General features: G+C 35.8%; 1 protein-coding gene and 1 long non-coding RNA gene across 2 annotated transcripts; both read right to left on the bottom strand.

Annotated features, from left to right (window-relative positions):
• On the bottom strand, positions 1-25,533 carry LOC127881268 (SPRY domain-containing SOCS box protein 1-like). Its single transcript, XM_052429016.1, has 3 exons — positions 25,374-25,533; positions 10,560-11,413; positions 1-524 (listed from the first exon to the last, which is right to left on the bottom strand). Exons 2-3 carry the CDS (start codon positions 11,263-11,265, stop codon positions 394-396), a joined length of 837 nt encoding a protein of 278 aa, XP_052284976.1. The 5' UTR covers positions 11,266-11,413; positions 25,374-25,533; the 3' UTR covers positions 1-393.
• LOC127881270 (uncharacterized) lies at positions 2,707-3,333 on the bottom strand. Its single transcript, XR_008049990.1, has 2 exons — positions 3,119-3,333; positions 2,707-2,956 (listed from the first exon to the last, which is right to left on the bottom strand). It is a non-coding gene; the product is annotated as an uncharacterized LOC127881270 (long non-coding RNA).
• Positions 25,534-26,237: the final 704 nt, after the last annotated feature.

Raw genomic sequence — 26,237 nt, 5'->3', positions numbered from 1 at the left:
GAGTTTAATTCAAGAAACGGCGTTTAAGTTTAACTTAATTTTAATGTCAGATAATTAATAAATTATTCTCACTAATCATGTATGAAGTTGATGTCTTATATTTTAAAAACAGGGCTTAGAAGGTGCCAAAGGGAAGCTAAAAGTTGCAGATTAATTATTAAAGATCACCCTGTGTTTTCAACCTAACTAAACCAATGAGTCCCAAGCCCCATCACTGTATAAATAACAATGCCCAGAAAATGGGAAAGGACAAAAAAATGATGATGACTCAATGACAAATGAAGCGAATGTAAAACAACAGGCGATGCCAAGACATGCCCCCGTCTCTAGATGAACACGATCCAGGGATATGATGAACCCCAGGGGCAGTGCATTGAGGTGGACAGGACCGCACTAGGACTGATACAACAAATAGTTTTTGACGGAGGTTGGAAGGGGCAGCCGATGAATTTCTTGAAGACGATTCTTTCCTAGGTTTTGTCGTATAACTCTGCGGCAGATGTCTGTCAGTGGCAGAGGCTCGGCTGAAACATGAGAACATTTATAATAATAATAATAATCAATCAATAAAAATATGAAATAAAAAAAAATTACTTACTACTAGTTTAAGCTAGACTAAAAATATGGATAGGAGGCCTGAAAAGGGTTGGGGTGATTTATTGTCAGATGGTAAACTTTGTGCACAATAAAAGATCTTTTTATGTTGCTTCCACTAAAGTACTTATTCATGTTATAAATCAAATCATTCAGCACACTTTCATGAGGAATAACTTGAATTTAATACAACATTATGTTAATATGTGTCTTGTTCTGTGAAAATTGGGCAAAATGCATGTGCGTAAGGTGTCGTCCCAGATTAGCCTGTGCAGTCCACACAGGCTAATCAGGGAAGACACTTACCGCTTTAATGGTATTTTTCGTTTAATGGAAGTCCCTTTTAACCGAAAATCTAGTTTAAGCCGAAAGTGTTGTCTCTGATTAGACTGTGCAGACTGCACAGGCTAATCTGGGACGACACTTTACGCACATGCATTATGCCCAGTTTTATCAGAACAAGACACATATTAATTTAAGTAATGTAAACATTAAAAATCTGTCATCTTTGAATCATCATCAGCTTTTCAAAACAAAAAGTGTGTGTCTATATTTGCCACAACATTGACAAATTAACAAGGGACAAAAACGAGTGTGAACATTATAAAAGGATGGGGCGTTAACATGGAAAGCCCCCTGCCATTCTGCTTTAGCTTCATGTCAATCCCTAATTGCTAACAAGGGCTGTTTGTAAAACATGCATGCCCCCCATATGGGCTGTCCGTTGTAGTGGCAGCCATTGTGTGAATATGTTTTTTGTCACTGTGACCTTGACCTTTGACCTAGTGACCTGAAAATCATTAGGGGTCGTCTGCGAGTCACGATCAATGTACCTATGAAGTGTCATGATCCTAGGCAAAAGTGTTCTTGAGTTATCATCCGAAAATCATTTTACTATTTCGGTTCACCGTGACCTTGACCTTTGACCTTGTGACCTCAAAATCAATAGGGATCATCTGCGAGTCATGATCAATCTTCCTGTGAAGTTTCATGATCCTAGGCATATGCGTTCTTGAGTTATCATCTGAAAACCATTTTACTATTTCGGGTCACCGTGACCTTGACCTTTGACCTAGTGACCTCAAAATCAATAGGGGTCATCTGCGAGTCATGATCAATCTACCCATGAAGTTTCATGATCCTAGGCGTATGCATTCTTGAGTTATCATCCGGAAACCATTTTACTATTTCGGGTCACCGTGACCTTGACCTTTGACCTAGTGACCTCAAAATCAATAGGGGTCATCTGCGAGTCATAATCAATGAGTTATCGCCTGACAACCACCTGGTGGATGGACCGACAGACCGATCGACATGAGCAAAGCAATATACCCCCTCTTCTTCGAAGGGGGGCATAAATATAGACTAAATTGAAAACATATACAGTCCAACCCCTCTTAAGCAGCCAGTCAAGGGAAATGGCAAAATTGGCTGCTTAAGCGGGGTGGCCTCTTAAGAGGGGGTTGGGTCATAGGGAGTCTGGAGTTGATGAGTGCATTGCCAACTGTTCAATTTTTGTATAAACAAAATGGTAAATATGGGTACATGTACTAAATAATATATAGACTTAAAATAATTTTATTTATTTCTTTCTAAAATCAGCTATAAAACAACATTTTCATTCAAATTAATATTCTATTCATCTTTGTAATCATCAACAATATCATCAGAATCAAGTCAATGAAAAAGAATCATTCTCATGATTCATTGTTTACACAATGCGCTTTGTATGGCCCCAATTCACTTAAGATGGGAACAGTTGTGAATCAGTTATGCATGAATAACTCCCGTGTCACTATCAATCGATAATTTAATTGGTTTATTGCAGTTTTATGGCTTTGTAATACCTACCGCACGAATTGGTCCCTAAAGTGATCTCCTCCACGATAAAATCGTGGCGAGTTTCTTAAGAGACTGATAATAGCAACCGGGTGTAATCCTCCTGGTAATCGTGCTTTTCATGCATAATATTATAAAAACATTTTTTCGCCGCGTAAAGGGTTTAATCAAAATTAATATTTAAATCATTGTAAATATAACAAGGGACAAAATTGTCACAAAACCAGGTTTTCATTGTGAAAAAAAAATCTGATAAAGGGAGAAAACTCAAACTGAACTTTTGAAATGACCAAAAAAAATTAACCCCCTTTGTAATTTTTTTTTTTTTTTTAAATCTATTTTTAGTCGTGGCGACCTTGACATTGGAGATATTGACGTGATTCTTTCGTGGGACACACCGTCCCATGATGGTGAACAAATGTGCCAAATGATTTTAAAATCTCACAATGAATGACATAGTTATGGCCAGGACAAGCTCATTTATGGCCATTTTTGACCTTTGAACTCAAAGTGTGACCTTGACCTTGGAGATATCGACGTAATTATTTCGCGCGACACACCGTCCAATGATGGTGAACAAATGTGCCAAATGATTTTAAAATCTGACGATGAACGACATAGTTATGGCGCGGACAAGCTCATTTATGGCCATTTTTGACCTTTGAACTCAAAGTGTGACCTTGACCTTGGAGATATCGACGTAATTATTTCGCGCGACACACCGTCCAATGATGGTGAACAAATGTGCCAAATGATTTTAAAATCTGACAATGAACGACATAGTTATGGCCCGGACAAGCTTATTCCGCCAGCCCGCCAGCCAGCCAGCCCGCCAGCCAGCCAGCCCGCCCGCATTCGCCAATCTAATAACCAGTTTTTTCCTTCGGAAAACCTGGTTAAAAACAAATATAAATGTTTAGTTTAATTCCCAAATGAGAATAATAATTTGTAATCCGAAACACACTCCCGATTGTTTTATGTTAACGAGACGTTTACAAAATCTAGCATCAAAAAAGTCCTCATGTATTCCTTTGTCCCAACAAAAGCGCGCGAAAATTATGCACCAATGTACAATGTCACGCCATACCCATGGAAAGCGTGCGTGTATTGATTTTTGGATAAAAACTTTGAAGCACAGAGAACATGAAGATCAGTTGATTTCAGTTAAGTTTCGATGTTCTTTTTAACTTTTAATTAGCCGATAATTGTCATAAATGTGTGCTTGAAATAGTATGATTCAAGAGCTACAAATAATAAATTATAAATTAAGAATCTCTTTTCCAGTAATAATAGGTGATATTTGCATGTGCGGAAACAAAAAAATCAAATGGTCGCATATTGCTTTTAACCTGATAACCCGATAATCCGCCGCTAATGAATTGCAATTTGAAAACTGGCTGTCAAAATGTTTATCACACTTCACACTTCAGTACTACCGGTACAGAGCCTAAACTGCAGACTGGAAGTACGTATCGATTTGTTCGCTGTTGCGTCTGTGTAATTTTGCCAATGTAAATGACTGACTTACTCGCGTGTGACCACTCATATGGGGGAAATTTAACATTTGGGATACAAAATTGCTGGCTACTGAGAAACGGGGTTACCACTTAAGAGGGATGCATTATATAGTGTTTATCGATGGTCGCGGCACAGACCGGCCGCCTATACGGGGCGACCGGCGATGAGGGGTGACCGGAAGTAGGGGTTGGACTGTACTTACATTGTGGATGACACATGTTTTACTGTTAGCCCAGTCATTCACTACAAATCAGCCATTTTGTGCAAAAATGGGTCTTATGTTTGTATTTGCAAAATCTGGTCAGGAGCTACCCTGTCCACAAAATCTGGCTTGACTCAAAGGTGGGTAGCGAATGGCTATGATATTAATTAGTGAAAACATCATTTTGAATTGTCAACTGGGTCATGCGAGTTGTGTATCATGTTATTTCTTAAAGTTGACCCAGCATTTGTAAAAATATTGCAAGACATATACATTTCCAGAAAGGAAATTCATTTCTGCGTTGAATAAGACCAAGATCTTGAAAATCGCTGCACAATTGATGAAGATATGGCTGTTCAAAGCGATGCACCCCGTTTTGGGGTGATTTTGAGTTGCATACCTTGTTATATATATATTTGATAGGGAAATTTTTTTTTTTCTCAGAAAAGTTAATTTTTCATTATAATATGATTATTTATCATTCAAAATGATGTTTTCACTCAGCGATTTTCCTTGTCCAATTGGGAAAAGTACCTGTACCGGTCCAATTGGGAAAAATTGAGTCGTGAAAACCTCAAAATTGGGAAAAATCGAGTCGTGAAAACCTCAAATTGGGAAATTGGTGTATTTGATTTTTTGCTCCCAAATACTTTAAAATTGATAACCAAGTGTTTTCAAGCTGTCAATATTATATAAACCTAGGTTCAAGCTATAGAGCTGCAAAGGGAAACTAACTAAATGTTGCTTAAAAAAAAAAAAAAAAAAAAAATTTTTTTTTTTTTTTTTTTTTTACCTTTAATTGGGAATTTAAGGACAGCAATTGGGAAATTTGTATTTTTTTCGTAATTGGGAAAGTGCCGTTTACCGGTACTTTATAAAGAAGGAGGAAAATCGCTGTCACTAATTAATAGCATAGCCACACGCTAACCACCTGTGTTCTGACTAAGCTGACAGGGTAGCTCTGAACCAGACAGCACACATGAACATGATGAGAGCTACATGTACATACATGTACATGCTAGCCTGCCTAGCCACATAAGGAAAATACCAATTTTTGCAAGATGTGGTTCTATTAGTTTCAATAATTGCACTACATGTAATCAGGCTTCTCAACAGAAGACAAAAGACTTGACTATTGGGGCGCAAATGTAGAAGGACAAAAACTTTTTATGTTGCTATGCATACATGGCGCATACGTAATTATTCTAAGATGGCAATCAATGGAGAAAATTTTTACTATTTTCTGCAAAAATGACACACAACACTTGAATAAATAATGGACATCATGTAATAAGTACATGTAGGAATTAATAAAAAAATGTGTTCATGAACAATTGAGAATACCTTTCAGATACAAACAAAAATTATTTTTAAAAAATTCACACACTGAATTTATATCAATAGCAAGAGTGTAAAATAGAGTACATACAGTCCACCTGCAAGGAAAACATCTTTTACTAGATTATTGTTCAAAAATGAAAAAGACAAACAATTTTTAACATGGTTTGATTTATGTGATAGTGGCGCCACAATGTAAATAATCAGATTCAAATGCATATTCTGCTTCATTGTCCCCTACCGGTGAAACCAGAAAGGGACTTATGGTTTGCGCTAGATGTGAGTCAGTCTGTGTGTCACACTTTTCTGGGTCCTGCGATAACTTGAAAAGTTCTTCATATTTTTTCATGAAACTTGAAACATGGATGTATGGCAATATGGAGATTATGCACGTCATTTCATTTTGTTCCTACATGTACATCGCAATATGTGGATTATGCACGTCATTTCATTTTGTTCCTACAGTCAAAAATTAAGGTTGCTATGGCAACAACAAACAAGAGCACCGCCTTGCGGGTGCAGACCGCTCATTTATTTTCTTTTTAAAGGTGAAGGGACTCTCATTTTCAATCACAAAGGAGGGAGGGGTGGAGTGAAGAGGGGTGCATTGTGTGGGGGTGTGGACATTTATTACATTATGTGGGGGGGGTGGGGGGTGGGGGGGTGGGGGGGTGGGGGGGGGGTATTTCAAACATAAAATAATAAAAATAAATATTTGTGTTTTTTAACCGTTTCAAAAAAAAAATTGGGGGGGGGGGTGAGGTGGGGGGGGGTATAGTGTGAGGGTGTGGTGGTAATTTGAGAGATGATCTTAAAAAAAAAAAAAAAAAATTAGGGGGGGGGGGATTCGGGTGGGGGTGGGGGGAAGGGGGGGATTCTTGGGTGCGATGGTTGGACGGCATTTCAAACATAAAATAATCAAAATAAATAGTTTTGTTTTTTTAACCGTTTAAAAAAAATAGGGGAGGGGGTGGGGGGGGGGGGGGGGGGTATAGTGTGAGGGTGTGGTGGTCATTTGTGAGATGATCTTAAAAAAAAAAAAAAAAAAATAGGGGGGGGGGGATTGGGGGGGGGGGGGAAGGGGGGGGGGGCACGGGCGATGGTTTGGTTGGAGTCTATTGTGGTATGTCAGGTAAGAGGAGTTGTCAAACTATCAATCAAATCTAATCATAAATAAAGAAGTTATGGCAATTTTAGCAAAATTTAATAATTTGACCTTGAGAGTCAAGGTCATTCAAAGGTCAAGGTAAAATTCAACTTGCCAGGTACAGTAACCTCATGATGGCATGAAAGTATTTGAAGTTTGAAAGCAATACATGTAGCCTTGATACTTAAGAAGTAAAGTGGATCGAAACACAAAATTTAACCATATATTCAAAGTTACTAAGTCAAAAAAGGGCCATAATTCCATAAAAATGACATCCAGAGTTATGCAACTTGTCCTTTTACTGTACCCTTATGACAGTACGAGTGTTCCAAGTATGAAAGCAATATCTATGATACTTTAGGGGTAAAGTGGACCAAAACACAAAACTTAACCAAACTTTCAATTTTCTAAGTATAAAGGGCCCATAATTCCGTCCAAATGCCAGTCAGAGTTACATAACTTTGCCTGCACAGTGCCCTTATGATAGTTAATAAGTGTTGCAAGTATGAAAGCAATAGCTTTGATACTGTAGGAATAAAGTGGACCTAAACACAAAACATAATCAAATTTTAAATTTTCTAAGTATAAAAAGGGCACATAATTCTGTCAAAATGCCAGTCAGAGTTACATTACTTTGCCTGCACAGTCCCCTTATGATAATTAGTAAGTGTTTCAAGTATGAAAGCAATAGCTTTGATACTTAAGGAATAAAATGGACCTAAACACAAAACTAAACCAAATTTTTCAATTTTTTAAGTATAAAAAGGGCACATAATTCTGTCAAAATGCACGCCAGAGTTATCTTACTTTGCCTGCCCAGTCCCCTCATGATAGTAAGTAAGTGTACCAAGTTTGAATGCAATAGCATTGATACTTTCTGAAAAAAGTGGACCTAAACGCAAAACTTAACCAAAATTTTCAATTTTCTAAGTATAAAAAGGGCACATAATTCAGTCAAAATGCACGCCAGAGTTATCTAACTTTGCCTGCCCAGTCCCCTCATGATAGTAAGTAAGTGTACCAAGTTTGAATGCAATAGCATTGATACTTTCTGAGAAAAGTGGACCTAAACGCAAAACTTAACCGGACGCCAACGCCGACGCCAAGGTGATGACAATAGCTCATAATTTTTTTTCAAAAAATAAATGAGCTAAAAATAGATATTATATAAAAATCTGAAAATGGTGGAGTTTCACCGGTAGGGTACATATATTGTTTACTGTTATCAAAATGTAGCATATAAGTGAAATAGAAGATATTGAAAGGTTAACATTCTAAAATGTCACTAAACTCCTTAAAACACCTTATTAACGCAACAATTACACTTGTGTCTATGTTTATAGTTGCCAATATTTGGAAATAACTAGTGTGTACATGTACATGTATGTTTGATTGTGCCCTTTGTGAATTGACTTCACCATGCCTCTGTGTCCTCCTATGTAAAACACTAACATTCAATCTTAATTAAAATGAAACTTACAAATTGATCCTTGAATGAAATACACTGTACAAACAATGCTTGATTAGCGCACATTGCATATAAACATGATTTAGGCAAAATCAATCGGAGTACCCTGGCTCGATCTATTGCGTTATTTCTTTATTCATAAACATACTTTCAAACAATTGAAAACGTTTGTGTTGTTTATGAAATTGTTTCACACATTTATAATCATAATTGTCTTTTTGTGCTTCTAAAATGAAGTACAGGATAATATCCAATGGAATAATGACTTAATAAAATGCCAATTCGAGTATAGAAACCAGATATGTGGATGCAAGTTACTGTCAGACAGCTGCTGAGCAATTATAAACACGGTCACTGCAGATTAATTGCAAAGATAATGTAGGTTTTCATTGTGGGTAAGTATTGATGTGTTAATTTGTACCGGTAATCTATGCATTAATTAATAAACATTCATTTTTCTTTTTTGGTAACCTTCCAGTGCCTTCCCCAGGAATTTGTTCAGGCGCCCCGGGGCCGACCGGAGGTGGGGAGGGGACACCCCTCCCGACGTTGATTTTTTTTATATTTTAACGTGTCAATTCACGTTCTGTGGTGAGTTATAACTCAAAGAAAAACAGCGTCAAAAGACGTCATTTGGTGCGCTATGACTTAAAAAAAATCCCCCAGTTATTTAAAAATATATTTTTTATATATTGTTTAATTGTTTTAAAACTTTTCCGCACAGAAAGTAAAATCCCGACTCGAACGATTCCGCAATACATCCGTTTCAACCCGACTCTATTCCTGTATACTTACTATTTTTCAAGTTTCTATTTTTTACCCGATAATCCCGTTTATTCCGTTTTTATCAATCTCTATCTGGTAAATATTTATGATAAAAGCTTTCAGTTATTTCTTTAACACAAACCTTGCCATTTTTTAAGTAACTATTTATAGATTTGATGAAATATTGCCTCTGAATATGCGTCAATCCCCTGACCTGTTGCGTGCTTGTTAAAACGCTCAATACACGCCATTTGTATGCAATAGACGCGACGTTGTACATGCTGCATAATTTTCGCGCTCTTTTTAATTGAGAAAAAGATTCGACACAAAATAAATGTGCACTGCTAATTTGAAGCAAAAATATTTAACGTTGCGGTAACATTTACATTCGGAAGTGTGTTTCGGATTAAAAACGCGTTAACATCGACTTACGGTAATGGGTTTCGGATTACAAATTTAATTATTCCCATTTGAGATTTCAACAAATATTAACCGTTGCGTTATAAATTCAACGATAATTTGTTAATACACTTTACGAGTCGAATAAATGTTTTGACGGAATTATGCATGAAATTCACGATGTCCACGAGGATCACGGCCGGTTGCCATCATCAGTCTTCTAACGATCGATTATCGGACGAAACATTTACAAATGTCAGAAAAACGAGGTGAATCAGTTCTATACATGGACATGTTGAAATATACATGTGCTGGAATTAAATAAATTGTTATCACATAATTGTAACCGGGAGTAATTTGCACAACTTACTCGCTATAATAATTAATTGTTTACCACTTGCAATTAATTTCTCGTATTAATTATGAGTCATAGGTAACACTTGTTTACAGTAAAAAGGTGTGATGATGATGCCCGAAACCGTCTTTAATGTTCTGTTCTGTACTAATTACCGGTTTTATATTACTCAAATGGTACAACTTCTTGCTAATCAAGCTGCGATAAACTCTTACTTCATGCCCGACGTCAATCAAAAATAATGGTCGATAGTCAACCCCGCCCTCATAAGCATTTGCGTAACCGATTGGACGATGAACTTCACAGTTTGACGACTGGAAAGTTACCAGATACATCCTTGTCAGCATTTAAATGACCGTGTAATGTGGCTAGAATAATCATACGCGCGTCATGCTATTCTCTTATCAGTGGATTATCCATTACCCCATGTGGTGTTTATGGCGATTACTTGTGAAAGTAGGTACCGAGTGCTCTTTTAAAACAGGGAATATTGATACACTGATAGGGAAACCTTGATTTTTTTGGACAATCTCCACTTTCTTTTACTGAAGAATACACTGTTCGGAAAATTTCAAGCACCCCGGGGACTCTGATTTCGAAATTCAAGCGCCCCGGCAAGGGGCGCTTAAATGGCCTGGGGAAGACCCTGCCTTCAATTGGGAATTTAGGCACTCATTTGGGAAAAGAATATATTTTATAAAGATTGCTTATGCAACCAAATTTCAACCCTCAATTAGACTGAAAACAACTGATATTGACGAAATCCACAGTAAACCAATGCAAACCTTAAATTATTGTTTATCACTCAAAACCTCATAATTTATTGTACGATTAGAAAAGTCAATATATTATTATTATTTATCTATTATATCCTCCACTGGAGTTTAAGCAGAATGAAAATGAAAAACACTGCTTTTGAATGCTTCATACTTACGATCTAATCCACCGATGTAGCGCATTGTGATTTCACAGTGTCCCCACACGGCACTCACGATTGGGTACAGTTTCTTCCCTTTCAAGCCCCTAAATGCCACCCCGAGGTACTGTCCGTCCACCACAAAACTCAAGGTCCCTTCATCCATATCCAGCACTGTTAAAAAACTATCTGGAACCACAAAATTCTCGTCAGAGTTCACTAGTGTCGGGTAAGTGACACCCGGAAAATTTTTCACGTCATGATAGAGTTTGTTTCGCCCCAAATCCCATCCCCATGAATCACTGTTGCTTCCGACTAGAGACTGATAACCCACACAGTGTAAAGGAGCGTCTATTGTTGCCACGCCTACCACGGCGTGTGTTCCCCGCTGTCTAGTGCTCCAACTGATTTCCCAGACGTGCAGGCCCCGTGAGTAACCTACCTTCCCTCGTATACAGTCGGTACTTTGAGCTACTGGATGTCGATGGAAAGTCATTTTGTCGTCATCTTTCACGAAAATGTTCAATGATCTGTCGTCTGCATTCCAGCCATGTTCTGATTGTGTTTCTTTGGATACCGGGGGCATGTCTAGTAACATATCAAGACGCGCTGGTTTCTGATAGTCTGGATTATACGCAATCTCACGGTTGATTCCTTTACAGTGGCTAGGGTCCCGTGAGGTCACGGTCTTGATTCCACCTGAGACTTTTTGACCCATGTTCATTTCTTCCTCTCCCAAAAAACTGTGCTATGAACAGGGCAACATGCAATTCCTGAAATGTTGTTCAACACTGTTCTTTTCGTCACCAAATCTTTCTCTTATACACAACTGTTGCCATGCACTTGCTGACGGTACTCGAGCCTAAGATTACCTGTGAATGTAAAGAGACGATGGCAGTTATTGAAATAAAGATGTTCAACTAAGAAAACCCTTGAAGTAAGTTTGAGAAAATGTTACATGCTTGCCATTAACCCTTTCAGTGCGGGAACCGAATTTTAAAGGCCTTTGCAAACAGTTTGGATCTAGATGAGACGCCACAGAACGTGGCGTCTCATCTGGATCCAAACTGTTTGCTATTCTGATAGTATTCTTTGAAAAAAAATGAAGAAAATGCTTATTTTACAAATTCAGCAGACGACATTTTAGCAGACGACAAATTTCCCAGCATGCAAAGGGTTAACTGAAACTCTGAGAAAGCACATATAAAAGTTTACAAGTGCAGGTCTGGACGGCTTCTTACACATTTGGTCACTGTAACAGTAATGACAATTTAAACTCTGATAACTGCAAACAGAAAATAGACCTTTTGGAAAGATTTGGCAGTACTTAGGTTAGCCATTCAAAAAGCTAACTATACAGTGTCTTTTTCCAGCATTATGGGAGTGAATTTCTTTGCATTGGACAAAATCTTGTTATTTTGACTTAATAGGGAAATTATTGTTGTTGTGGTTTTTGGCTTACAAATGCAACATATAAATACTTTTTTCTGTTTGGAACCAGTCCCTTTACAGGCCTAAAATTTGAATTGAAAAAAACAACAGTGTTCTTAATGAAAAAAGTGCATATTTTTCCCAAATTAATTTCCCAAATTAAACTCTGTGTTAGTTTTCAAAAAAAATATTTTTTTATCTCAGTATGTTAAATTTTAATTCATCTCCCATCCAGCTCTACAAGTTACACCTTACTAAATAATTATATATTATTGAAAACACTTGTATTCTCAATTTTGAAGCATTTTACAGACAGGAAAAACAGTATTCACTAATCAGTAATTAAGTCTGGTTGATACGGATGTATTGAAGAATCCATTGAGTTGGGATTATGCTAAACTATGCCTCAAAGGGTAAAAACAACTACAAAATCATGTTAGGAATGACTTTATAGCTGGGTCTTTATCTTGAATAGTAGCAAGGCTCAGCCTTGGTGCAAATTTGAGGCAGCCTCAGCTGAAATTAGGGAGAAGCGAGTCCAAACGAGGGAGAAGTGAGTCCACTAATAGGAGAAGTGGTTTCTGTTCTGCGTGAAATAAAATCTTCACTAGTTTTATTCTCTTCATTACACCAAGCCTGTCATTATCAATAACAAACAAACAATATTTTCAAATTCAATAAAACCTGTTATTTCCATGTGCATCATAAAATTCAACAGTACCCTACGCGACCCGTGATATTTGCCGCGACTCATGCATCACCACGGTCGATGCAACGCTCAGGGGTTTTTCTGCCTATTTTGGGAAAAGGAGTCTGACCAAATTGGGAATTTTTTATCGACAAAATTGTCCATTTTGGGAATTTTTGCTTCGATGAAACGGCTCATTTTGGGAAAACATTGTGAATTTATAGTTCTTAAATAAGTCAGAGGTTTAACAAATAAATTTGTTTTTATTTGTTATTTTGACCTTAAGTGCAGGTAAGCATCAGTTGAGTAAGTTTGGTTTGTGTGAATGTGCTGTGAAATGGGGAGCACAGCAGGTTCATGGTGCTGAATCCTCGCTCAACCCTCAGCAGTGCTTGCTGGTATTATACACATCAGCTGGACGAGTTGGAACATTATTAATCGAATAATCATAAGTAAGTTATGAGACACTTCTTTCTAAAAAAATTTGTGAATCTCAGAAAACATGATCTGCAGAAAAATCAAACCCCTGTACTCATACAAGGTTAATTTCTGTGGATGTTTAAATGTCTTAAATATCTTCTTGTAATTAATAATAATTGGAAATAAACATACTTCCAATTTGCTTTGAAAGTAAAATATTGATATCAAACTGCAAGATAATTTTGTTTAAAACATCAAAATATCAATGAGAACAAGACGAAGTGCACTTTTTCATAATTTTGTGAAAGGTTACGACTCTTCTCCCCGAGAAAGGGTTTTTCCTTTGTTTAATTAATTAATCAGAGTGGAGTGTATAACTTACAGGACAATACTTGTGTACTAAAATCCTGAAAAACAAAGAAATTATGAATTATCCAAACAACTATTACTTGTCAGAATCTTTAGGATGATGCAGGGCTATAGATAACAACTGCATTATAACTCAAATAAAATAACCAAAAACGAAATTAAATTCAAAATAAAGCGTACAAAAACGCAAATACAAATTTAATATAGTAATTCCCATAAAAAAACTTGCCTCATGAAACCCAATTCTTACGTAAACCGGGGGTATTTTTAGAGGTACTCTGATGTTTCGCCCCCAAGACGTTTCCGCCCTCGTCGTTTCGCACCTGGTCGTTTCGCCCCTGGTTTCGCCCCCAATTAACGGAATGTTCAAATGTAGAATGTTTTGTCACGTATCATTATTAAGTAGTTGGTTCATTGATGGTATTTGAATAAAATTTGAAATTAAAAATAAAAATACCACGATTTAATCATTTTTCCTGAGATGAACTTATCTCGATCATAGTACTAGAACTAACATTTCGTTCCATATCAGTTGGATATTTATATGTCTACTGATATACATGTAGCTCTATTGTGATGCTTTTTTACCATACATTACTTTCATTTGCTATATCTATAAAGCATGCCAAAAAAAGCAAGAACATGAATAATATTTTTCAGAAGAAATAATGCATATTAATTAACATACATCTGAAATAGTCCTATTATGAATGTCAAATATATTAAGTGTATTGACAAATATATGACTAAAGATGTTAATATTCAAATACATATTTGTCAACAAAACTTTCGCGCAAACAATAAACGAATAGATCAGTCACTGAAATTTAGATGTAAATCTACAAGCAAGTCGGGCTAGTAATATGGGAATTTGAACTAGCCCGAGTCAGATTTTACTAGCCCAAACATTTTTGTTAAAAATGCAGATAAACATAACATAAAACATCCAAAGAAGCATTCATTTATTCAATCTTTAGAACACAATACAACTCTCTTATTAATTTCATCCTCATCCAAGTCAGCTTCCTCTTCATCTGAGCCAGCCTCTTTCGGATCCTGAAATAAGAAGAAATCAATTTGACACACGGATTTCAATTTAATCACAATTATAAATATATAAATTAAGTTTAGGTAAAAAATTAGCAGAAATGTATCCCATATATCCATGTGAAAGAGAGAGCAAACCTGAACCACCAGAAAATATATAAGAATTTAGTGCCAGGTTATTCTACAAAAAGCTAGTTGACAACTGCGTCAATCACACTTACCTCAGATTCGCATTCCTCAACGACATACTTCAATGACAACTGTTCAGCCATTACTCTCTGTGTCCCGAACGAAACGCAAAACATTTATTTTACATAATAATAATCCGGGAACCACAAAACCATGCACTTTATGCGCAGTAATCCAATTATCGGCTGATTGCCCAGCACGTGTGCGCAATGTGTTAAGACATAAGCGGCAGTTGATATAAGCGACTCAAAACTTTGTTTACAAATATATAAAATGAAAGTGGAACTCGTTTTCTGTTTTCTGAATTGTACAAGCACGTTGGGCTTGTAATATTGGATTTCCTACAAGCCCGAAAGAAAAAATACTAGTTTTTTGCTGTCGGACTAGTGGGAATTTCGACGACTGATAGATTATTGACTTATATAAATTTGGCAGACGAATGCCTCTATTTAATATTACTTCAACAGTCTATTTTTTGTTAGCAAAATATTAATATTCTACGTCAATCATAAAGACAGTGATTAAAAAAATAACATACATTATACATGTTCATACATCTTTTTTTTTGTTTTGCGTATTTTTAATAGTTCATTATATATACTTCGAATATCACCATCGTCTGAACTCATGAGCTGGTCACCGTGGTCTGTCATTCTACAGATTAGTTCCTGTGCTGCTCAGTGAACAAGCAAGCACAACGGTACGCAGCCCTGATCGCATCTGGCAGCAATGACGGCACAAATAGAGGTCACCGGTACAGACACCTCCCAAAAGATCAGCGAATTGTTTGACCAATACTATGCGGGTGAACTCACGGCCACCCACTACCTGCGTGCTTGCGGAAAACTACGGACTTTTCTTCATGTTGCTTGTACGATGTTATGCTTTCATTGTCGTTTACTACTGAATGATCGTATGTGTTCATCACGTTGTTTTACACGGTTATTTTACCAGTGTCCGACAAATTTCTTATTTTTCAGGTAGCCCAGTGGGCTACCAATAAAAATATTTGGTAGCCCATAAAATTTTCCTACAAAATGATAAGAGGCAGGTTTTCATCTTTATTTTATTTCTTTATTTACATATACATAATATGTATACATACATATACATAAAACAGCAAGTAGTCTGATGTACATGTAGTCAATATAGTAAATTTATGTTACAGTACAGGCACCGTGTACTTAAATGTAAATGTACCAAAGAAAATCATATACTACATGTAGATATTACATGTATGTGCACATGTATGTGTACTTAAATTCGGACAGCACGTTAAGTCGTAAACGTAAATAAAGCTTTTAACTGATCAAAACGATTGACTCGTATGGTGTTAATCCATTCAATTGCCCTTTTTAAAAACAAATACCGACTTTCAAGAAATCAAGAGTATTAAAGCATTTATTTACTTGTGTCCGACTTTAAGTACTGTCCGAATTTAAGTATTGCATCCGTATGTTACAACACTTGTGTGCAGTCAGTATACAATACAATAATTGTTTCAATAATAAAGGAACTCGTGTTTACATGATATTTTATTAAGAGAAAATGACAATGCCAAATAATTCGCGATATACCCCAGTACTTTAGTTAAAATTCACAACGAAACTTTTAATGGAAATTAAAAGATCTCAATGTTGTACCCGCTACGAAATTTTTTATTTACAAATAAATACACCTACGCCAATTTTCGCACGCTTTTTACCAGGACAAAGAAATTCATTTCTTAAATGTAGAATTTTGTAACCTAAAATAGCTGTACACAACGCGTGCAAACCGTGGCAGGTTATTTACGCATGTTGCAATACAACGGTCCTGATTGGGAGCTTATTTCATCATATCTTTAAATAGAACCATATGCCGAAATTCATTTGACACTTAAGACAATTACAAACATTTGTGTTTATGACTCTTATTGTCTATATTACCCACCCATAATTTGGTTTTAAAAATATAAATCGGGTATATATGGGATTATTGATAAACAGTCGATTAATCCAATTATTAATTGACAATGCAAACTAATTAGCAGGTGTTAACCGCGTTCACAAAGTTGTCATTAATATTCATTTTCGGTTTCGTTACCGTTTTGAAGAATCCCCTATTGTTTTGATTTATTTAATGTTTGGCGTCCTTCGATATTTACAGTACAGGCAACGTGTACTTTGACAAACGCCACTCGTCGCGGTGTTCATTTTACGGTGTTCGCTTACCAAACGACCCCCGCGATGGGTGTTCAGATCAAATATTCGCGGGGGCCGTTTTCAATAAGGTGGACACCGCGAATCACCGCGGACCCATTATATCTACCCCGGTGTTCATCGTGTTCGCTAAAAATAAAATAATTAAATATAAACGTAAATTATTGATCCCTTTCATTTAAAGCGGGTATATACGTTGTTGTCAAATATTTATGAATTTATATAAAATGTGTAATAAACTTATATATATATATATATATATTTAAATATAAATTAAAATAAAAGTAAAGAAGAACGTGTCGAAAAATGCGAAATAAGCCAGATATTTAATTCTGAAATTTAAAACGGCTGTACAGCCGAATTCGCTAGCATGTAAACCAAACATGTACGATGTGAATCTAAACTTAGTTTAACGGTTTATTTGAATTCCTGCAACGATATCTATTCATACGACACACGAACACTAACTCCGATCCTAATGCAAAGACGAATGCTTCGGTTATTGTAGGAAAATATGTACGTCACAATCGACTCGGGCGCTAATTTTCTTTGCTGCATTTTATGAAATTCGGCTTTAATGTGTAATTTTTCTTGCCTATTTTGTGTTATTGTAACATATTTTATCAATGTATTACAATTACAATTAAACACATATAAAAATCGTATATACCCGCTTTAAAGCGATAATGAATACAAGTAAATATAGTCTATTTTTATGTACATGATGGTCGAAGGATATTTTAAGTATTTAACGTAATATTATGCGCATCTAACAATATATGCAATGTGTATAGGTGTCTATCGCAACCGTCGGTTATTTTTTGGTGTTGTCACTTTACATAAACTTATATCTATGAATGCAGCATCAACATTCTAAAACGATATCCCGGAAAAATCATTTGAATATCAATTGTACTTTCGTTATGATTCGGGGTACGATGTGAACCTAAATTTCATTTTAGTGCAGATTCATTCATACGTCACAAAGACACAAATTTGTTATACGGATCATTTCGGCTTAGAGGACTGAACTGTCATGAAAAATATCGAATATTATATTTTTTTATTAACCACTGGAAGCAAGACGAGTTGTAGATAATTGGTCAGTTACCATATTTTAACTAAATATTTTGACCAGTTTCCCTTTTTCAGCTCAATTCAACAGTCGAAAATGCGCATAATATCAATCTAAAACATATTGGCGACAACAAAATGCGGTGTGTTCTATCCAAGAGCCCTGGCGGAAAATGTATGGCGTGACAGTGTTGTGCCTAAGGTTAATGAACTTCTTCGCCGCCAGGGTAGAGAGGAGAGACGAATGAGGAGAGATGCGGGCACATCTGCCGACATCAACGGGTACATGGAGGACCTGCACGGCATGCTTCCCGAGATAAAAACCTCATGCGACACTTCGCTTCTGTCGCTTCTGAACAACAGCATGTGAATACTTCTACTGAATGTAAATTATGTAAATACTGTATATATTTTTCTGTCGCTTCTGAACAACAACATGTGAATACTTCTACTGAATGTAAATTATGTAAATACTGTATATATTTGATATTCACTGTGCATTTCGAATAAATACCGACTTTATAATGTTGTTGTTATTACGTACATACATGTATATACAGGATTCTATCTATTAAATAATGCAATGTTATATGCTAAGGGGAAGACGCAGGAAAAACAAAAACAAACAATTAATTCAACATGAACGAATATCACGAGTTGTTATCAAATATTCATAACCTGATATGTAAATTTATAACCGGTAACAAATCTTCATAAATAATAACTAACTTGAAAACGAAGGATGACATGAGCTACGTTAGAAAGTAAATATTGATTAGATCAATATAAAATATCTTACATCAGATATTGTTCACAACTCGCCATGCAAAGCATTGAGAACAAGCGGAAATGTCAGCAGAAAAAGTCGGGAAGAAGCACAAAAAGTTACAAACGAACAAAACAACTCTAACGAAAATACCGCATGAAAGAGAATGATCCGGAATATCATTCTCTATATACATGCTATATTTACTAATTTTGAACTTCTTTCAAAGATCTTAAAGAACTTTATTTCAACAAACGAGTCCAGTGCTGAAATGGAAGAAACCTGAAAGACACAAAATATAATCTGTTAAAATACATGTATATGAATAGAAAAACCCAACAGTTTGCGATTGCAGTCGTTGCAATCGACAGTTGACAATTTCTAAATTTCGTAGCATACTGATGCAGTACGTTATTTCAGACAGTACAGGCGGACGCAAATAAATTATTTAATACTCACTTTCTTTATAACTCTATATGTGTTGTTAAAAAACGGCGATTGAATTGCTTAACACCATACCAGTTAATAGACTTGATGATCTAAGCGCTTTAATTGCGTTTCCGACTTTACGTGCTGTCCGAATTTAAAGTGATGGGCATTTTGTTACTGTTGAATTGAGCTGAAAAGAAACGGGTAAAAACAATAAGTTATATAAATGTGGTATCTGAAATTATCTACAACTCATCTTGTTACCGGTTGTTTATAAAAAATATATATTATTTTCGATATGTTACATGACTCACCCATCCCTCTAAGCTGAAATGATCCGTAAAACCAAATTGTGTCATTGTGTCGTATGAAAGAATCTGCATGAAAACTACATTTAGACTCGCATCGTACATCGATTCATTTCTGTCGTAAGTTGTCAAAACGAAAGTACGTTGATATTCAAATGGATTATTTTTCTTTTCGGGATATTGTTTAATTATGTTGATGCTGCATTAACAAATGCAAGTGTATATCGAGCGAAAACACAACAAATAAACAACGGTTACGATACACACCTACATTGTATATTGTAAATACTGTTAGTTGCCCATAATACAGTACACTCCACGCGTTTTCCCCAAAAAACGCGCTCCCTCCGCGGGTTTTTTCTGCTAGCGAGTGGTCACGCGGCGTTGGAAGAGCGAGGTGAACTCGATAAAACGCTCGGCGTTACGCCGCGTTCGCTAATTCCCGCGGCGTGTATTACTTTAGGCTAGTCGGTAAATGCAGACACTTTCCGTTCTTATCAGTGATCGCCGCGCAACGCCGCGTTAGCAGTGTGCTACTGGGCATGCCAAAAAATAAAAACATTGTTATAATAAATTGTTTAAATAATGTAGTACATGTATAAAAAAGATAATTGTATAGAAAATTAATACGTATAAAAATTATGTTTTTTAATTCACAGGTACGTCTACGATATGAATTAGTCTAATATAATACATTTGACAAATTAATATTTAAATCATAACACATACGACACAAGAATAAATGTTCCGTAAAATTTCCAAATGAAAATTCGTAATCCGAAACACACTACGATTTTTAATTGTTAACACGACGTTTACAAATGCTTCCAATATACAGTCATGTATATTTCCCGACAAAAGCGCGCGAAAATTATGCTGCAATGTACAAGGTCAAGGTACAATGTATACTCCTGCAAAGCGTGCGTGTATTGATTTTTTCGGCGTTAGCTTTGGTTTTCTGTTTTGTATCTATAGCTTTATGACCAGCAATATGTAATAATGTGAAATAAGCCGCGAAAACTCCGCGTAACATACCGTACTGCGTTTGATGCAGCTAAAAACTGCACAGAAAAAGATATTTGCTATCCTTGATCTCATTCATTTAAATCTTTACCTTCCATAAACTCCAACCACAATCAACGCCGTATATCTTTTTTAAAGATATTTCTTGTTTATACAAACTTTGTAGCGCAGAGAACATTGAATTTTGTTGATTTCGGTTAAAAGTTTCTTTGGTATTTATTAACGAAATTATATCGCGAAAAAGTTGATATTTCCTCTAAAATAATTTCAAATCGAACACGCCGAATCTTAATCGTTACGGTATTTTAGTAGAGTAATTATTTTAACACTAATTGTATAGTAAACTGATTAAAGAAGACATCTGGGCGGAACTGGATTTTAAAGGGGCCTTTTCACAGATTTTGGCATTTTTTAACTTATTCATTAAATGCTTTATATCGATAAATGTAAACATTGGATCGTAAAAGCTCCAGTAAAAAATCAAGAATAAAATTAAAAAAAGGAAAAGAACATTACCCGGACCAGGTTTCGAACCAGTGACCCCTGGAGTCCTGCCAGAGTCCTGAAGTAAAAACGCTCTAGCCTACTGAGCTATTCCGCCGAGTACATACACGTGAAGTATTTTATACCTTATATAAGCAATCTGCGTAGTTTCACAAAATTTAACGACAAAAACAGAACTCTCCAAATTATTCAATCGTTTCGCGTTGCAACGCTTTATAATTTTTAGGTTTTAAAATCATCAAAAGATGCATATAATGGTTATATTAGACCATGGTAAATGTTCAGTATTACTGTTTTGTCACAAATATCATAACTAAAACGAAAATTTGCGAATCTGAAACAACTTTTTTCAATTTTGTCAATTTACCAAAGCGTGAAAAGATCCCTTTAAGTGTTTGACGTTATGAAAACACGCAAAGCTTGTCTACTGACCTATTGTGTAGACTGCTGTCTGCGGTGTTTTGACAAAAGCAGTGCTCACGCTGCTGCCAGACATTATCGCCAATGGCGATTATTTTATCCAACTGGCTATTATTTCTTAAAATTGTCTAGAAAAAATGGCGATTATTTTATCCGCCTACATAAAAAAACAAATTGCCACTAAATGTTGTCCGGCGATTGCGAAACGCCTGCAAATCGGGCCATCAAGCAGGAAAAATCGATAACGAGATTACCTGTGTACACACTCGACCCTGTGTATTGTCATACACGCGTCAATAACTTCTGCGACATTGTGGCCTAGAGCATTTTTCTCAATCAGTGTCCGACAGCAGTGATATATTTCGGAAAAAACGTCTTTAATCTCCCTGTGCTTTACCAATTATCGGTAACTGTTAGATCTTTGTTAATTTTTCGCCAATTATTATTTAATCGTCATTTTGAAAATCGCCGCTAATATTGTTGGCTGGTTTTGTTTTGCACGCCGTTTTTTCTGCAATTAGATTACGTTGAACATTGCTTGAAATAATTATTTAATCGCCATCAACTAATTATCCCCGTAATTACCGCTGTTTGTCGTCTGCTTTATCATAATGATTCCAATTTTTAACCAGGTAACCTGGTTTTCCCAATTCAAAGGGACCCGGCATATGCCATGGTCAGCTAATTTTAACGAAACACGTGTTTGGAATTACACTAAGGTGGTGTATTTTAACTCACGCGCTGTGACGTTAATTGATGTAAACATGATCGGCATTGCGAAAGTGTTATTTTTGGAATAAATCATTTACAATTGATATTGGCCTCTGCCTACAATATTGCGGCCGATGGCAAACGCCGTATTAAGAGATAAAGTAGTCGAACGATATGCACATTTTAGATTATGCATATTAATATTTTATATTATGCATATTTCATGTGCAAAACGCGTACAATTTTTCGGATTACCGTTTTCGGATACTGTATTTTTTTCGTCCATTATGATTTATTTTCGAAGTTCATAACAGCAAAAATAGAATGACGAATACACATGCGGTGATACGGAAGGTGTGGTTTATAATATTTCGAGTATTCACCAAAAATAGCAATTGGAAAAACTATAAAAAATAGTATAATTAGTGCTCTGGGTGGGTTGGGGCCTCTGCCCTTAATTCTTATGTGTATGTAACTGTAGCTGAGATCTGGTTTGTTAAGTCACACCCACAACATTGATTGTATTCTTTATTGTAAAGCCATGATAATATTTTATAAGAAAATGACACCCTGATATTATGCTTGTTTTTGAGTATATATATATATATTATAACTTAAATCAATAGATATACATTTAATAAAACATAGATAAAATGAGATTCATGGTTTTTTCTTTCTTTTTGCCTTCAGTACCGTTTTGCGGAAAAGTCCGCATATGTTTTGGCTATTATTTTTTTAAGGAAAAAAAATATGGCTATTATTTTCTGAAGGCCAGAGTGAGCACTGCAAAAGGGATTAACATGTGTGAATGTCACTCTGCCGATTTGGTCCATAATTACTGGTAAACATTGTTTAGAATGTCGACGCAACAAGAATACAACTGTGAATATTAAATGCAATTATCAACTCAATAGTTACCACCTTTTAGCAATCAATGGAATAACCTACAAACAAAGAGAAAATCAATGCATTAGCGAGCAGAGAATTGACTTTGTTCCGACAATTAAAACCATTCCTTATGCATTTGTTGAACGTGTTTACTTGAGTAAGTTATGCCTGTAGACAGGAAGCGGCTTTTCTTTGATTACGTCAAACTGTCAATTCACACAGATTTGCGAGATTTTTAGGGTCCTTGGTCATTTGTATACATGTTCAGTATAGAAAATCACCTGCTAACATGAAAACTTTGGATTAAATTATCAAAATAAAAACAATGTTGCAAACTGTGTTTATATTAATTGGTAAGTATTAGTTAAAAGAGGACGTTTTGTGTGTCGTAAATCAACGAGTTTTCTATACAACAACAACTACTTCTACAACCACGTCGGGATCGATCTATCTTGGTTGTTTTTTTTATATTGTAAATATTATATTACATGTACATGTATGTACTTGTAATAAATGTAATTTTATTTGAAAATCAGGAAGTCAAACAAAATTAAATTGATCGTTATCTCGTAAAACGCGGAGTTTCCCCCGCGTTGCCAACGCCGAGGGCCGCCGCGTTGACTTATCAGTTTTGCCGATCGTTAACCGCCGCGTCCAAAATCATGCAAACGCCGCGTATAGCGTGCTTTCTTAATCTCCCTCCAGGTCGAAACCCGCGGAGTATGGAGGGAAATTGGGGAAAACGCGTGGAGTGTACTGTATCACTTTAAGTACGCATACATTTGCACATACATGTAGTTTATTATGTTCATTTGTACATTGTACATGTAAATTTAAAACTCTTGAATGACCATCGCAGACAGGTATTACATGTATCAATGGCCGCGCGGCATTGCGGTGATCACGGGTGTTCCAGTTAATGATGACGTGCAATCGCGGCGATTTCGGGTGTTCGACGAACACCGCGGTCAGTAGCGTGTCCGCCCCCGCGAAATGTCACCCATCGGGAAAGTTGAACACCGCGGACACGCGTTTTTGTCAAAGTACACGTTGCCTGTACTGTAACGACATCAAAAACGTTGTCGCTATTACTAATTGTTGCGGTAAACAAAGAATTCCAAACTGCGAAATGATGTTGCATCATGTGCGCCAACTATCCAACCGGCTCTCATTATATTATTAGCAGACGACAAATGTTGATTCTGATTGGATGATTAAAATACACTGTTACTGTTTAAGACATTACCGCAAGTGATCGGTGACTGATTAGATAATTGATTGCACTTTGTTATCGGATTATAAGCAATACACAGTGTACAAACACATGGTCAGCGTGTTTATTCTACGTATGTCTGTCAATAAACCGGGCTACCGCTCTTATAGAGTTATAGTAGCCCGGCGGGCGTCAGCTGGAAAATTTCAGTAGCATGATGAATAATTTCGGTAGCCCCCGGGCTCCGGGCAATGGATTTGTCAGACACTGATTTTACGTTATTTTATGTCAAATAAATAAATAAATCAGAAAATTATTTCTTTTTTGTTTTTTGTTACTACTCTAGACTTAAAGTTAAATTATTGACGTGATAAATATCCTCTTATTAAAAATAAAATTGGGGGCCAAACAACGAGAGCGGAAATGTCTTGGGGGCGAAATAACTAGGATGCGAAAATACTTGGGCGAGAAACGTCTGGAATTCTTTTTTAGACTGGTTATTTTCCTTACAAAAATGTACCGGATAGTTTATATGCCGTCCTATGAAGAAAAGGAGGCAGACTTTCCAGCGGTTATCAATCTTTGAGGTATTTTTGTAATTATTCGTAGACCTGTCTAGTAACCTTAGTAGATTTTTATTATAAAATGTATGTCATTCCCTAAATTACCCAATTCAGAGTTAAAAAAAGAGGGTGAAAAAACCAATTAAGGCAAACTCAAAAGTAGGGAGTGAAAAGTTTTGCTAAAACTTTATTGAATTTACAAAAATCCTATTGTTATCAAAACTGGGGGTGAAAAGCCTAATATACCCCTTAAGTTATCTATAGCCCTGATGATGATCAACACAGCAAAACAATGACGACTTTAATTCCAGATAGCTGTATGATTCACTTTCCACGGGTGCGTTTTACATCATTAACATAAGATTACTTCAATATGTCCGCATAGACCTTTACATAAAAGCAGTACCTAAACTGTCTACATATGAAAGTTAAAGTGGACATTTACAAAGCAAATCAGTATATCCAATGTTATTAATTAAATGAAATGTAACAAAAGTCTTTGTTTTTCATTGTGTACATTGGGACTTCCGGTTGTTTAATCGAAATGACAACGCGCGTTGTTTAACAAAATACGACCTATGCTCTTACCTATGTGTGTAAAAACCTCGCTGATATTTATTTTTAACTCTTCTTTTGCTTACCAATGTATTTAATATGTAAGTTTTTCATTGTTTTATGTCATAAAACAACATTTTATCAACTATCTTTTCTATGATGCTTACACACAAAACCAATATGGCGACCATCAAGCGATCGATAATATCCGGAGTAATCGACTTTCTTCGCGCAACACTTACGGAAAGGGCCGACTGTTAATCAGCTATGGGTACAAACCACTAACATCTGTGTTTATACAGATGTTGCGTTATGCAACGAAACAAAGAAATACGTTTTAAATATGCAATGCGATAATCTAAAGTTGTCGATAAATATGCAATTTTAACACTTCGTGGGAATGAAAAGCTAAACACATTATGTTGACGAACACGTGGCAAGTCAACCATAGGATTGAGAATAGCATACATTATGCTATTTATTATATAGACTAAACATTGCGTACCTATAGTTTGGATACACATTAAACTCATTTAATCTGCCGTGTATTAAATATATAAAAGAGAATAATATAAAACGTGTGTATTAATAATAATAATAATAATAATAATAATAATAATATTATTATTATTATTATTATTATTATTATTATTATTATTATTATTATTATTATTACTATTATAATTAAGAAGAATACGTATATAATACTAATACTAATACTAATAATAATAATAATAATAATAATAATAATAAGACCTATAAAATACACAGATAACACACTGTCATCTTCGCTATAGCTATATTCAATCAAATCTCACGGCGGGCGTGACTTCGCGCGAGACATTGATTTTGGAGATGCCGGAAACAGCTGTCGTTTATAGGTCTTGATAATAATAA

This window comes from Dreissena polymorpha, chromosome 5 (genome assembly GCF_020536995.1).
Source record: "Dreissena polymorpha isolate Duluth1 chromosome 5, UMN_Dpol_1.0, whole genome shotgun sequence".
NCBI classification, from domain to species: Eukaryota; Metazoa; Mollusca; class Bivalvia; order Myida; family Dreissenidae; genus Dreissena; species Dreissena polymorpha.
Note: the sequence above shows the minus strand (reverse complement) of the source record. Positions and strands in the feature narration are given on the sequence as shown.

Bases quoted from the DNA above. Each gene is read 5' to 3' on its own strand.
- LOC127881268 (XM_052429016.1), bottom strand. From the start codon at position 11,265: ATGAACATGGGTCAAAAAGTCTCAGGTGGAATCAAGACCGTGACCTCA. The intron at 525-10,559 runs GTAAGTATGAAG...CTCATGTTTCAG, and splicing joins CTACATCGGTGGATTAGATC to CCGAGCCTCTGCCACTGACA.